Source organism: Fistularia commersonii, chromosome 1 (genome assembly GCF_037954325.1).
Source record: "Fistularia commersonii isolate RoL2024-O1a breed Wild chromosome 1, RoL_Fcom_v1.0, whole genome shotgun sequence".
NCBI classification, from domain to species: domain Eukaryota; kingdom Metazoa; phylum Chordata; class Actinopteri; order Syngnathiformes; family Fistulariidae; genus Fistularia; species Fistularia commersonii.
In genome coordinates this window covers 18,287,037-18,301,564 of record NC_141284.1, presented here as the reverse complement: position 1 = coordinate 18,301,564, position 14,528 = coordinate 18,287,037, and the positions used below count along the sequence as shown (strand labels likewise).

The following is a 14,528-nucleotide window of genomic DNA, read 5'->3' as shown; positions in this document are numbered from 1 at the left end:
GTTTGTTCCTTTTCAGTCGGCGTGTGTGTGTGTGGTGAACAATATTGACCCACAGCATAACTTTCATGTATATATTATTCATATTGAATCCTTCTCGCAGAATATTTTCTCTTTCTGGATCAATTTTTCCCTCCTTGTTCTTCACATGATCAATAAGACAGCTTTATTACCGCTGTATTTTTTTCCATGAAAGACCCTGAAAACAAAGATGACTTTATTTTTTTTTATATTCTTTTTCTTTTCTCAAAAGTCCCTTTGGTGTGGCTGAAGGAACGCAGATCGATGAAATCTGCTGTTGCTGCTGCTTCTTTATTTTTGGAGTGACAAGTCTGGTCAGCAGACTGAAAGCCATATTTAGGATGAAATTCTAAATTCAATAACAACTTAAAACCAACTACTAATAAAATTTAGAATTTATCCCACTGATTATTCCAGGTGATGCAGCATATTTTTATTGATCTATTTCTATTATTTAAAAACATTTTATTGTGTGTTTCAATGTGTTTTTTATATACATTTTTCTTGCTGATTTTTGGAGGTAAAGTTTATTAACAGACTCTGCAGGAGTGCCCCAAGATGCTCCCTGCTACCCCCCAAATGGCAATTTTCTAATTGATTTTTTAGGAATATTTTTTGTTAAATTTTGGAAACAGTAAATTGTGATTCTATCCGCTGATATTTTTAATTGAGTAATTACATCACCTTAATAAAGAAGTTTCACTTGTTCTATATGGTGATGTTTGTTTTTCCAACTCTTTTTTATTAAGTATAACTATTTGGTAAAATTACTTTTCTCTTTCATTTTTTCTTCTTCATTTCCTTGTGGTTTTGAAATGATTATTTTTAACCGATCGAGATGATTGGAGGGTGATTTACACCGATTATTCAACGTAGACAATCCCTTATAATAATTATCTTTTTTTGTTTGCTTTTTGTTTTTTTTACACGTTCAAGGTCTTTGAATCAAAGTTTGTGAACATGTAAAGACTTCAGTTATTTTCTTGTCCTCCCAAATCTAAAATTAAAGATGCCATGTACACAATCACAGAATGAAGTAACTGCTTTGTTCCCTTTCCAAGTGTGTGCATGTGAGTGCTTGTGTGTAATACTCTTCTCTCACTCTGCCTACCTTCCTGGAAGTGTTCAGTAGTACGCAGCCGGAGTCATCAGAGTCTGAGGAGACACAATAGGAGAGAAGCAGTCAAGACCGTTTGTCTGGGGTTGGAACACACACCTAAAACTGAACCAGAACCTGAACAAAGCATGATCAAGTGTACGCTTGTCCCACTTCCCCTTCCCAATGTTTCCTGACTGCTACATGATCAGGTGGATTACAAATAGATCCCAGTGCAGCATTTGATTTGATTGATCAAATGATACTTAACGCAAAAAGTCACTTTTCAATCGATTTAAAAACACACAACATAGAGTGGAATTCTGATGCACTAAAGCATTTAATCCTTTCCCTCCGCTATTATTCATACTATACTTTAACATTGCTAAGTAATTTATCTATAATTGCATCTAAATGACTTTGAATGCACACGTCCATAATCTCAGTTTTATATACGAATTAATGTCTCATTAATCCCTGCTCAATTTCCAGTGAAACAGTGAAATATATATATGTGTGTGTGTGTGTGTGTGTATATATATACAAACACGCGCGCACACACACACACACACACACTAAAAATTCAGTCACAATTGAAAACATGAACTTTTGTGCATTATCTACTTTATCCTAACCCTTAATAATTTATATTATTTATAATTTATAAATCACCTGACTTTGCATATAAAAATTGTTTATATGTAAAGTTTAAATGAGTTTCGAAAACCAAATGTCATTTCTTAATAAACTTATATTTTTCTCTCACACACATTTGTGTATATCGGTATATGGTCATATATTTTCGTTAAGACATTCACACAATATTGTAATATAATGTACATTTTATAAGGCAACATATTTGTAAAGACCCACACACACAAGAAAATGAGACAGACATGAGGAAGGATGAATGAATGAAGGTCGTTATCTTAAAGACGCACACACACAAACACACACTCAGTTTCATTCCTTTAGTATTTCCACCGGCTGAAATGAAACATGTGTTTGGGGTTTATTTGATTCCTGCTGCAGAACTCGTGTGTCTCCATCAGTTGAAGACAGGGATCGATATTGGAGTCACCAACGCACGCACGCACGCACGCACGCACGCACGCACGCACGCACGCACGCACGCACGCACGCACGCACGCACTCCTGCCTCCTTGATTCTTCACAAAATTTAGGATTCAAAACCCCCCAGTGGCATTGGAAGGCATGTTCCCATCATCAGCCCTCATTGCAGAAATTGCAAATTCTGAATAAAAGATGACAAGCAACACTCATCGGGAGGGGGTTCAGAGACCTCCTTCCTTCCCCCCATACCACCTTTTTTTTTCTACCAGAGCTGGATATGTCAAGAGGCATGTCTGTAAAAGCTCTCATTGAACAGGGATTGGAGGTTCTCTTTTGATAAGGCTTTAATACACACGTCTGAGCCGCTGCTCTGATAAAGTACAAAGGTCTGGATTTTCCCGGCGTCGGAAGAAAGAAAAAAAAGGCGACGGGGGGATAACAATACCGAGGCTTAGGGGTCTCTCAAAAAGCGTGCCATCGCTAGCCTGCTGACTCCCCATCAAAAAGAGAGAGAGGGGGAGACAGAGACGCCGGCGTTACATAATGCAGTTATCGCGGTTTACTGTGGGGAGGACGTTATTAGGTTACCGTGGGCTTTCCTACTTGCTGCCACGTGACACGCTGTCTCAGCTATGTCTGGGAATCGATTGCCCCCCGCTTCCCCGTTACCACCACAACCACCCCCGTCCTCTGCAGGAAAAACCCTCTCTGCGATGAAAGCCAGTCAGCTTTAGAGAAAAAAAAAAGAAGAGAAAGAAAACAAAAAGATGAATACGAGTCGTTATATCAGGCATAGATGGAGGGGATTTTCTGCGGCAGAGAGAAGCAAAGGGGTCCCTTGATACGAATGGCGGAGAATGAAAGACTGTGTGGGGAGGAGGAGAGGAATGAGGTACGACTCCCCGCTATCTACCTCTGTGACAAGGCTAAGGTGGGGAGAAGGGGGGGAGCAGGTGGTGGGGGCGGTGGCAGAGCACGTGTCCTGTGCTGTGGATTTGGTTCATCAAAGCCCTGCAATCCCCCATCCCCAAAAAAAGGAAGTGCGGGCTGATCTGCACCCGGGAAACAGCTGCTCTAATTGCCGCCAGGCCACGTCTGCAAGCGGATATTCACACGTTCATACGGAGATTAGCTTCCGCCCAATCAGTTCCTCCCGTCTAACCGTCGTCGTGCGCCTCAACGTAATCCAAGAGAATTAGCGATTTAAGGAAAGGATGTGCTCGAAGCAGCGGCGTTCACACCATCAATAGGAGTTAAGTAATAACTCCACAATTGTAATGTCAGAATACAGTTGGATGGGGAGGGGGTCATGGATGCATGACCTTGACAGGGTCTGGGGAGGGCAACGCCTATGGCATCAGTTATCGATTTCACTGATCTGTCAGTGTTATTAAACGGTATGGTCACTATTCAGTCAGGCATCATAAGACGACATTTTCTGATGTCGCAGAACATCACTCCCAGGCACCAAATCCAGTTACTGTCCTGTATCCATCGTGTCTGCCGGCAAATGAATGACAAGTAGTGTTGACATTCTCCCTCCATAAATGAATGAATATATTTATTGATTCATTGATTATCTGTACAGCTTATATTGCATTCTTGCCAACAACAGACCCCAATGGAGAAACCTGGTAGCCACGGTTGGCTCTACGCATCTCGTGCAAGAGGACTAACTAACTAACTTATATTGCATTCAGGGTGGCAGGAGCCTATCCTACTGTCATTGGCTGAGACGCAAGGTACGTCCTAAACTGGTCACTTGTCAATTGCAGGGTGAATTAATATATAAAACTATAATATTCGTGACCTCTAAGTTTAGGTACAGCTCGAAGTTTGAATCTCTACTAAGGTCACTGGTTGTTGTGGCGATGCAGATGTTATGCAAAACATGCGAGAGCTAACAACATTGCATGTGACTTCCTCTTATGTTTCTGCATTCTCATTTCCAACATTTAATGACTGCGGGTGTCACCACTCCTGGGGCGTTTTACTGATACTGACATTTGCTGGTATGGCAGTGCAACCGCATCTGCGTTCGGTAATTATTTTTTCAAGGTCAGTTTTGACTGAGAGATAAAATTTCAAACAACCTGTTTATGACCTATTTCCTTCTGTAAGCCCACTGACCTTGGGCCTGAGCGGAGGAAGTTGAGACACCCATCCTTCCCTGCAACTTTCATCCAACTCCAGCATCCGGCCAAGTTGACTGAACCCAGAAATGTAATCATATAATTAATTTCAAATTATGGTGGTTTGGGGGTTGGGGCTGCAGCTTTATGACAAACTGTTGGGGGGGGGTTGTTAATGTGCAAGACAATATTGTCACAGCCCCATTTGGACAGGCCCGTTTGTCACTTTTCCACTTACTAACCCGTCACGGAAGTGGATTCCAGTTGAGCCAGGTGCTAAACTAGCAAGGTGCTAGTCAGACATCGGGGGCAATCGTGGCCATAGTGCGCTGTGGCCACCATTATGGCAAGTCATCATTTCATCTTTGCATTGGCTGGGGGACAAAAGTTTCCGGTTGGTAAGAGATAAATAAAATGATAATCATTAACCCTCTGGTGGATGATCTGCCCGCCCACAGAAGAAATCTTGAGAAACCTTAAAATGTACCAGCTATCATATTAATTTGAGGGGCTCTACCATTTAACTTTTTTTTCCACACTGTTTTTTTTTCTTTTTTTTCTATCATCTACAATTTTATATAAATTCCTGCTGACATTCAGACTCTCACTGGCAATTTTTTTCTGAAATTGTCAGATAATTTACTGCTTATCTCCGGAAATCCCTAGCAGACGATTTTTATTAGAATAAATTAAATTAGAACACAATGAAGGTCAGACACAGCGGACTTTCCCGAAGTGTTTTTAAAGTCAATAACTGAAATGGGTCTTCATGGTTTTGACACTGATGAGATTAAATGAGCTCAAGATTTGTTTGTCTGAGGATTCTGGATAAGTGAAATGTCAGAAGGGGGAAACTGGAAGGTAGGGACAATTTTCAAGATTGACTTTTTCAAAACAAATAAATTCAAAAATCTCAGCAGGTGTTTTTTTAATTTAAAGTATAATTATTTTTATTGGCACCTTTTGTCAACTCCCTGTTGGAATTTTTTTCTGATTAGATTGTAAAAGGTTATTTTAGGCCAAATTGCAGATAACTCCTATTCCCCTTGTCTTTCTTTCCGGGGGGATTTCAGTTTTTGTCCTTTTTGTTGAAGACTCACTTTTGGTGATAGCTTCAAGCAAAGCAAATAACATCTTGCAGACATGATTATGAAGATTCCAATCCAGCTCTCTATGATCATTTGGCATGGAGAGGATATCAATGCATGAATGAATGAGAGGGCCTGGGTTCCTGTGGTATCAAAGGGAAGGATATCTGGAACATGATCCTAATCAACCTCAAATGGATGCAAAGGTAGACCCTGAATGCTGTCCTGGGAGGTTGAGCCCTGGGGCTAGAAAGCCACTACATCATCCGGTTGAGGAAGGCGTTATTAAAAACCCAGTAAGGATTCACTTGAACCACTTTATCCCATGTTCAGGTGGAGGAGAGTTTGGGGGCGCAGCTGAGGAGCCGGCTGGTGATTGGCCGGGCCCCTCAGACGCCTGAGGTCATCCTATGTCGGTAGAATCCCAACCACTGACATGGTCACCTGTCACATGTCTAGCTGTCTCCCTTTCCCCTCATTTCCCCCCAGAGTGTTGCACCTGTGACTGTCGCTGCGGCAACGACAACCCGCTGACCCGCAGTAGGGTGGTGGAATCGGTTGGATCGGAGATGGGGTCAAAATCATCTGCACCTGCAGCTGAGGAGCCGCCTGTCATGTCAACACCTGCCGCGGCACTCGCAGTGAACTGACGGGCCGTCAGAAATGACTTTCAACTCGGATGGAAGTCACCATTTGTCACTTTTAGGAACTTATAGGATCAAAAGCATTGGAAAACATTTTACCTTTAATTACATTTGAAACTTTTTCCAACAATTAATTAAGACGCATTTGAAAAAAAAACAAACTATTTACTGTCCTTAATACAATATTTAAAATCCCCAATATATATATATATATATATATATATATATATATATTAAAAAAACAAACAAATCAAATGAATGTTAAAAAATAAAATAGAAGATTTAAAATATCTAAATGAATTCCAATAATTGAACCACAAAAATAAATAACGAATAAAAATGCCATTAAGAAAAACATACAATTATTACATAATAATTATTGAAAACTCTGAAAAAAAATGGATATTAGAAAAAAAAAATCATCGCAAGGAAATACAAGTAAATAGTTAATACCAAACACTGTACAGATGAATTTGAATTTTCATTGTCTACACCACTAATTCTGCAATGGTGGATGCAAAGGAGTGGAGTCAAAGGTTCATGGAAAACGTACCTGCAACCTCCAGCCACCACAAAACACATACACATCCTTTGCTTGATGCTTTCTACATGACCACATAACGCAACTACATCACCGTATAACGTAGTTTCGAACGCAGAGAGAAACTCACTTACCTGACAGTGTGTTCTTCTTGATGCACAATTTGGGAGCATAACACCAGCTTCCTGCTAGTTAGTATAGCATGAAACATGGGCGGCTAGCCTAACCTCCTCATACAAGGCAACAAAAATAACTCCGCAAGGATTCGGCCTGCATGTCGCGACCGGGGGTAGAAAAAAAATGACGGTTTCTTAAATCCTGCATGTTTCTTTCATAACTAATTCCAAAAATAAAAAAAATAAAAATCTGAACTTATCCTCTCACCTGCCGCTGTAGCTCGACGTACACATCTGTCCCTTCGTCCATGACTCCCTGTCAACTGTCGCTTCAACTAAAATTAAAATGAAAATTTTGTTCAACCAAAACCAAAAGAAAAGAAAGGAAACTGCTTTTAACTTATTTCAAGCTCACTTTAAAGTCAAAATGATAATCATTTTTAAACGCAGTGGACATGTAACCTTTGTGTTGGCCCTTTGCTGCTAATGGGTTCACTAGTTAAGTGTCATCTTGCAACTGCTCCCAAATTTGTGATAAAGGGATTTAACTATGCCAATTTTTATCAAATGTGAATTCCTGTTCAGGAGCCTCTCGATGTACTGCGGCAAGCAAACAGACTAAAATGCTCGTTTTGTTAATGGCGTTTCAGAAGATCGGCCCAACCCCATCATAAATCCCAGAGGTCTATTTTCTTTTCCCTCACTTTCCTCTCACTTGACATTCTCTAGATCATAACCCCACCCCACCTTTTTCACTCTTTACATTTTGACGGGGGGGGGCAGGGTATCGCTTTGTCATGTGCCGGTGGGCACTCGGGGTGTGTCATTGGATAGATGAGATTCTTAAGATTGGAGCAAATCATAAAAAAGTGAATGCTTTCCGAATGTAGTCATGTGGAGTAAATGGGTCACAGGAGTCGAGGGAGAGGCAGTTCAAAGTAAAAGTACTGCAGTACCTCAAAACACATCTTACAGTATTCATTATTCTTTATTTCTTTTTAAAGGTTTCTGTTTTCATTTCCAAATTGAATTTAATTCTTTTTTACATTAACCCACTCAGTCAATGAATAAAATGTCTAAACAACATAGAATGGACAGTGGGAGTGAGCTAATTAGTCAAAATGTAAACGTGCAAGAAAGTGTATCAAATCTGTAATAACAAAATCAGGCACAATGTCAAAACCTATTTTGTTGATTTAAAGTTCAATAAAAAGGTACCGCAGTTTAGCCCTGTTTATTTATTTTTTTCAATTTATATAATTGTTACTTTCAATATACATTAGTCTGCCTTTTTTCAGGAAATTCAAGCAGCTTTTCACAAGATCATTGATTGCCGATTCAGCCAAGGTGTCAACCGTCTGTTTTAAAATGAAAATATACAGGTTGATAAACAGCGCTAGATTAGCACATTTGCTAATGTGCTGGGTGTCTTGGATCAGTGTTCCAGCTTCACTTCATCTGTGTTAGTGGCAACTCTTAGATATTGAGCGCCTCTCTCACCCCCAGGCTTTCCCGATCCCCTTCTTTCCTCTCCACACACACTTTGCACTCTGTCCTACCCCTCCCGTTGGTGATCCTCCTACTTTACTGACCTGGCCCCGGGCTGATCTGGTTGTCATAGAGGTGGATGTCATCTCCGCAGGCAATCAACGAGTCCTGTCCCTCCTCTCGACTGTCGCTGCCCTCCTCCTGCTCTGCCTCCCGCTGCTCTGGGGACACAACAGCACAGGGTCACCTCTTGGACATCACCTTCCACAGAATCCAGCATGAAAGTATTTTATATCTCCGAAAGGCCAAGGAGCGTGTAAATCGGGATTTTTGAGGAAAACCGGGGTGTTGCGCAGTCAGATAATATTCATTTATTGAGATGAAGGGGATTATGTCCTCTCACACCTTGAGAAGAACCAGAGTGAGCAAATTCTTACCTTTCAAACATGTCCCATGCCCCCTCCACCCACCAAAAAAATTTGGAAAAAAGAGCCATCATTAGTTTTTGAGGAACTGTGATCATAAATATAGTCTTCTCCTTTCGGCTTTTCCCTTCAGGGGTGCCACGGCGAATCAACCTTCTCCATCTAACCCTATTCTCTGCAGCCTCCTCTCTCACTACGTCCATAAATCTTCTCTTTGGTCTTCCTCGACACCGCCTGCCTGGCAGCTCCAATTCCAGCATCCGTCAACCAATATAATCACTATCCCTCCTCTGTACATGACCCGACCATCTCAGTCTGGCTTCTCTGACCTTCTCTCCAAAACATCTAACATGTGTTGTTCCTCTGATAGACTCATTCCTGATCCTATCCATCCTAGTCAATCCCAAAGAGAACCTTAGCATCTTCATCTCTGCGACCTCTAGTTCTGCCTCCTGTCTTTTTGTCATTCTTACGGTTGATCATAAATATAGTCAAGATTTTGTATTATTTATTGTATATTTAATCTTTTTATTTTCCATGCCAATAACAACAGTTTAATTTGGCACAAGTGAAAGGTGACTATCGGTTCATTTTTTTTTCTTATCAAATAACAAACTTGAGCCACAGATGTTACATCTTACTCCTTAACGTTGGAATACGTACTATTACAGTGTAATACAGCAGCAGGGGATTGTATAAAGCGCCCGGGCAAACCGTTTTAGCGTTGCTCGGATCATTTAAGGATTTCCAGAAGGATTTTAAAAACGACTGTCAACATATCATCAAGATCATTCCACCACAGGAGGTATAAATACTGAAAGGTGCATTCAGACCTCTTTAGCAACTGACGCCATCTACTGACAATGCCTTTGGTTCCTTTGGAACCTGTGTGTGTGTGTGTGTGTGTGTGTGTGTGTGTGTGTGTGTGTGTGTGTGTGTGTGTGTGTGTGTGCGTGTGTGTGTGTGTGTGTGTGTGTGCGTGTGTGTGTGGTAGCACTGGAGGTGGGCCGTGATGTCACAAAGGGGATGCATGGGCATCACATGACCAACGCCATACAACATCAACATCTCAATGCACTTTCAGCTAGTGTGACAAAAAAGGGAACCTGTCAATGAATCCATCTCGATAACATCTTTGGCAGAGATGATTCATCTTCATCAGGTTACCCAAGCTGTGCCGAAGTCTTGCTTGTGAGCCCTGATCACCCAGCGCTGGGTCGACATTGACGAAAGACAAAACGTTCTGAGTGGATCATCGTCAATAACAACTCCTTGCTGGAAATGTTTCCATTTGCACTCACTGGCTAATATTTGCACTCATGTTGGACTTAATATTTTTGCTCTAATTAAAGCCTAAAGGTAAGCAGGTAGTAGCATCTTAGCACACTTACATGCTACTTCTTTGTCTCGAGATTAAACAGCAGTTGGCTGGAACAGCGACTTCCAAGGTTCTAGATTCTGTTCCCCCGATGTGATGTTTTGGCATCCAGGGTTCTAGTTCTTATGCTTTCCTCTGAGCTCACCTTCTTCTGTAAACACTGGTGTGTTTAGTCAGTTAGCTAGCAGTTTCTTAGAGCAGGTCACGTGGCCAACCCTTTTCTACACAACCAGCATTTAAACAGCACGCTGGAGTCAATCTGTAAGAGAGTCCTGAGTGGACTTCTGTGTGACATCGCTACTCCCAGTGGAACGTTGCTGTCCATGTGACATCACTGCTCCCACCACTTTGCTGCCCCCTAGAGGATGAATAAGAGTCTGCTGCATGAGCTGCCCCTTGCAAACAAGAGTGTCACTGCCTCCAGTGAAACCCAACATCTTTGGCAAAGAAAGAATGGCAAAAGAGGAGGGGCTTAAATCAATGAGATGAAGGAAAGATCAGTGCTATGGCGCTCTTGACTGGAAACAATCTTTCAGGTCTCTGGGGGCATGGTACTCAAGTCCAAACAGTGGAGCATGTTCCAAGAACATTTGGAACATGTGTACCCGGAAGAGTCGGCAGGGGTATGGAGGTGGTAACGAGGGGTCATTTCAGCTCTTTAAGGGCAACGGAAGGTCACGCTTGACTCACAGGGGTGCTTGTAACGCGGAGAAGAACGCAGAACCTCCAGGAACGCTAGCCTACCACTTCATCTCTCCTGGTTATATTCTATTCCTGATCAGAGTGGATCTCTGGGCCAGAGCCTGGGAGCACCATGCACTTCCTGCCAGGCTTTTGCCGTCACGTGCAGATGCATGTCAGCGTGCTATGATACTTTTAAGGAGGCTGCCTATTCTTTCATTTCCAAACCACCCCTTGTGACACCGAACTAGCTGTAGACTCATTGGAGTCAGTGACCTAAGAGCCATCAAACATTGGGACCTCTGCCCCGTCTCTCTTTCAACTCACAATCGATCTCAATGTGTCAAATAACCCCCATGTACATGAAGTGTTTTCGGACAATGAGACAATAGGGATCTGCCTAGCACTGTTACCATTAATATAATTAAAACAGATAAAATAATAACAGGATGACCTGAGCCAAAAAACAGGAGGAAACACAGCAGCTGTTTCAGGGAAACACCGGAGGAAGGAAACCAGTGCATAATAAGACAAATAAATCCTGAGAGACAGATAAACAGGACGAGGAATAAAATATTAATAAATGTGTATATTTGGAAACATTGCTCTAAATAGTCAAAGGTTATATAAAAAAAAAAATTAAAAAAATCAGAAGTGTGCAGGAGTGCAGAGAAGTGAAAAATGCAAATAAGGAAATTGAGAAAGCAGATAATATTTAATAAAATGTTAAGGGGATAATAAAATGTTAAGGGGACAATAATCATACTATTACTACACTATTGTTGCTGTTGGAAAAACCCATGCAAAGAAGTGTGCGCACACACACACACACACACACACACACACACACACACACACACACACACACACACACACACACACACGTATATATAAATGTATAAATTATATTTTTTGGTGATGGAACTTTTTTCCCTAAGGGCTGCAGTTTTGGGGTTGGGGGAGGGCGGGATGACTCATCCACTCCCCTCCAAAACAGCAGTGCCTTTGCTCTGTCGTCTGGTGGCGACTGGCGGGCTCGTGGCGCGTGCTGAGATGGTCGCACTGTGTGGAGTGCATGCCGTCCGGTGACCTGTGCTCTTTATCTGCTGACCTTCTCCACAGGGAGCCCCCGCTGTCACGTCCCCCACTGCCCCCCAACTCTGCTGGGGGACCAAATCGTCCCAGGTCTCTTGACATTATTTTAACCCCAGACATATCATCGCCCTGGCAACAGCCCCCTGTAACTCAGACTCACGTACTGAGGTTTGACTTTCAAATCACCTTGAGAGGAATGGAGGGAGAGTGGTACTTCATGCAGAAGAGCACAGTACAAGCTCTATGGGTTCCATTTCTAAATGTATTCAATTGTGAGTAGCTAAACACACACACACACACACACACACACACACAAACTTCCAACGACATATCTCACTGTTTTTCAACCCCCTTTCTCCCGTGACAGGAACATACCACCAGAATGAAGCACATCAGATGGATGAGGAACAAGGAAAAGTATGTGTGTGAGTGTGGTTGAGTTATGTACTCTGAATGATTGATGTGTTGCAGCGCACTCTCCAGCAGCGTTTAACGTGTGTGACATACAGAACCGGGTTCTGAGAAACGATCAGAGGGACAGTCTGTTCTGACGGTAAATCACCGGAACCTGAGCCAACGTTGCAACGTTGTCACACACACACACATACACACACACACTTTTGTGGGAACGCAGTCCAAACTGGATTAAATATATCTAATAGAGTCCAATGGAAGGCCACACTGTACTTTCAGTATTACTGTTTTAAATACTAATACATTTCAAGAACCGTATTTTCCGCACAATAGGGTGCACCTAAAAGCCTTAAATTTTCACAAAAACCGACAGTGCGCCTTATAATCCGATGCGCCTTATATATGGATCAATATTGGTTAATTATGGCTATCGTAGTCAGGGGCCGTCGCCGAAGTAGCAGCGGTATAAAAGGGGAATTCAAGTCCCACACCACTTGTGTGTGTATAAAGATCCCAAAATGGCACCTTTCAAGAGACACACTTACGATGCAGAGTTAAAACTCAAGGCGATCGGTCACACAGTAGAACACGGCAATAGAGCAGCAGCGAGAGAATACAACATTAATGAATCAATGGTATGGAAATGGAGGAAGCAAGAAGCTGACCTGCGCCAAGTAAAAAGACTAAACAGAGTTTCTGAGGAAACAAAGAGAAATGGCCATAGTTGGAGGACAAACTTGAACAGAGAGCAGCAAGTCGAAGCGTCTCTATAGTCACTACGCATGAAGGCAACAGCGCTAGCTAGCGACATGAACATCAATTAATTTAGAGCTGGTCCTTCTTGGTGCTTTTGTTTTATGAAAAGCTTTGAACTGTGACAAATGGGAGTTGGAAAAACATTTTCAGCGAGGGCAGCGCAAATAACGGTAAGAGCTACCGGTATGTACGGTAACTTATTGTGAATGCACTAACTTGTTTTGGGAGTGAACGGAGTTGTCAGAACGTCGGTTTGTATTCTATTGATGAAGTTTGACTGACTGATTTATCTGACTGTTTTGTTGACCTTCCCTTTAGCGCAGCTTCATCTAGTGGATGCATAACGCAACCCCTGCTGCTACAGTAGTTTCTATTATATGCGCCCTATATATGAAAACAGTTTTAAAACAGGCCATTCATTGAAGGTGCGCCTTATAATACAATGCGCCCTATAGTGCGGAAAAAATGATATAATTGGTATTATTTTCTTTTACCCAAAGCTCCAGTGAAGAATGACTGGTAAATATTTGACACAATTACAATGTTTTCAAACTCCAGGCTGTTTATTCTGCTGATACTCAATTCCAGCGATCAATTCGAACACAGGGGCTTTATACCAATGAAAGAAATAACAAGTTCAAGTTTTGAATGTTCTGGAGAGGTTAAAATCAACATCATTAGAATGTTAATTTGTCACGTTCTCACATTAGCCGATGAATAAGAGAAGTATCTGTGGAGGGCTGATTATGAATAATGTGTAGTTTTAAGTTTTCCATTCTCTATCATTTCATCCAGGTAAACTGGATTCCCTCTGTGAGAGATCATCGGGTCCTGGCTTTTCTTCAAGTTCTCAGCTTCATGCCGTAGCCCAAAAACAGGTTCACTGAAGACTAAATTGTCAATGAGTGTGAATGAGAGTGTTAGCGATCAGATATCCATGTAGGTAGATGTGTGATTGCTTGACAGGTGACCCATCAGGGTTAGACCCTGGCTCTCTCCCACAGACGTCCAGGATTGGCTCCAGACTCACACACCCACCAAGACCTTGTAACAGGTGTTTTTGTAAAAAGGAAGGAAAAAGCGATTTGAAGAGAAATAATGTCCCTACATTCAAATGATCGTTTTTAGATTTGCCTGCGTGTGAGCGTATCACATGTCAGACACCCAGCATGAATAAATATATAAAAGGCTAAGACAGAGTTCAGTGATAGAATTTCTCTTTGACAGTGCATTCAGAATCAATCTGAAACAGCATCCCCGGTGTGACCTTTAGATGTCAATTCAATAACTGGAGAATTTCAAAATAGTTGTTTACTTTCCCGCAGGTCATTTCTAGCAAATGAATAATTTCTTGGTAGTTTTCAATAATTTATAGGTTTTAAATGTACTTCTAGGTTTTAGATGTACTTTACTAGATGGATGATAATCATGATATAGATAAGATGTGGCATCAATCCTGGTTTATTGATTTACAATTAAGTGACACATTGATAATAAACCAGGAGGAAAAGCCAACAATATCACTTAGACTCTGTCAGTTGCAGGTGCATTCAGGTCCCCAATTTAACCACTGAGATTAAAA

The 14,528-nt window shown here is 41.6% G+C and overlaps 1 protein-coding gene across 5 annotated transcripts in view; it reads right to left on the bottom strand.

The window, feature by feature from the left end:
- The window catches only part of slc4a11 (solute carrier family 4 member 11), a 117,846-nt gene that overhangs the window by 47,594 nt on the left and 55,724 nt on the right, over positions 1-14,528 (bottom strand). For 4 of the 5 annotated variants that reach the window (XM_086152406.1, XM_086152380.1, XM_086152389.1 and 1 more), the window contains 2 exons: positions 8,302-8,418; positions 1,130-1,173 (listed from right to left, as the gene is read on the bottom strand). In XM_086152406.1, the coding sequence (XP_086008532.1) occupies positions 1,130-1,173; positions 8,302-8,418 (161 nt within the window). The remainder of the gene's footprint in view (positions 1-1,129; positions 1,174-8,301; positions 8,419-14,528) is intronic. The other variant, XM_086152414.1, reaches the window with a different exon arrangement.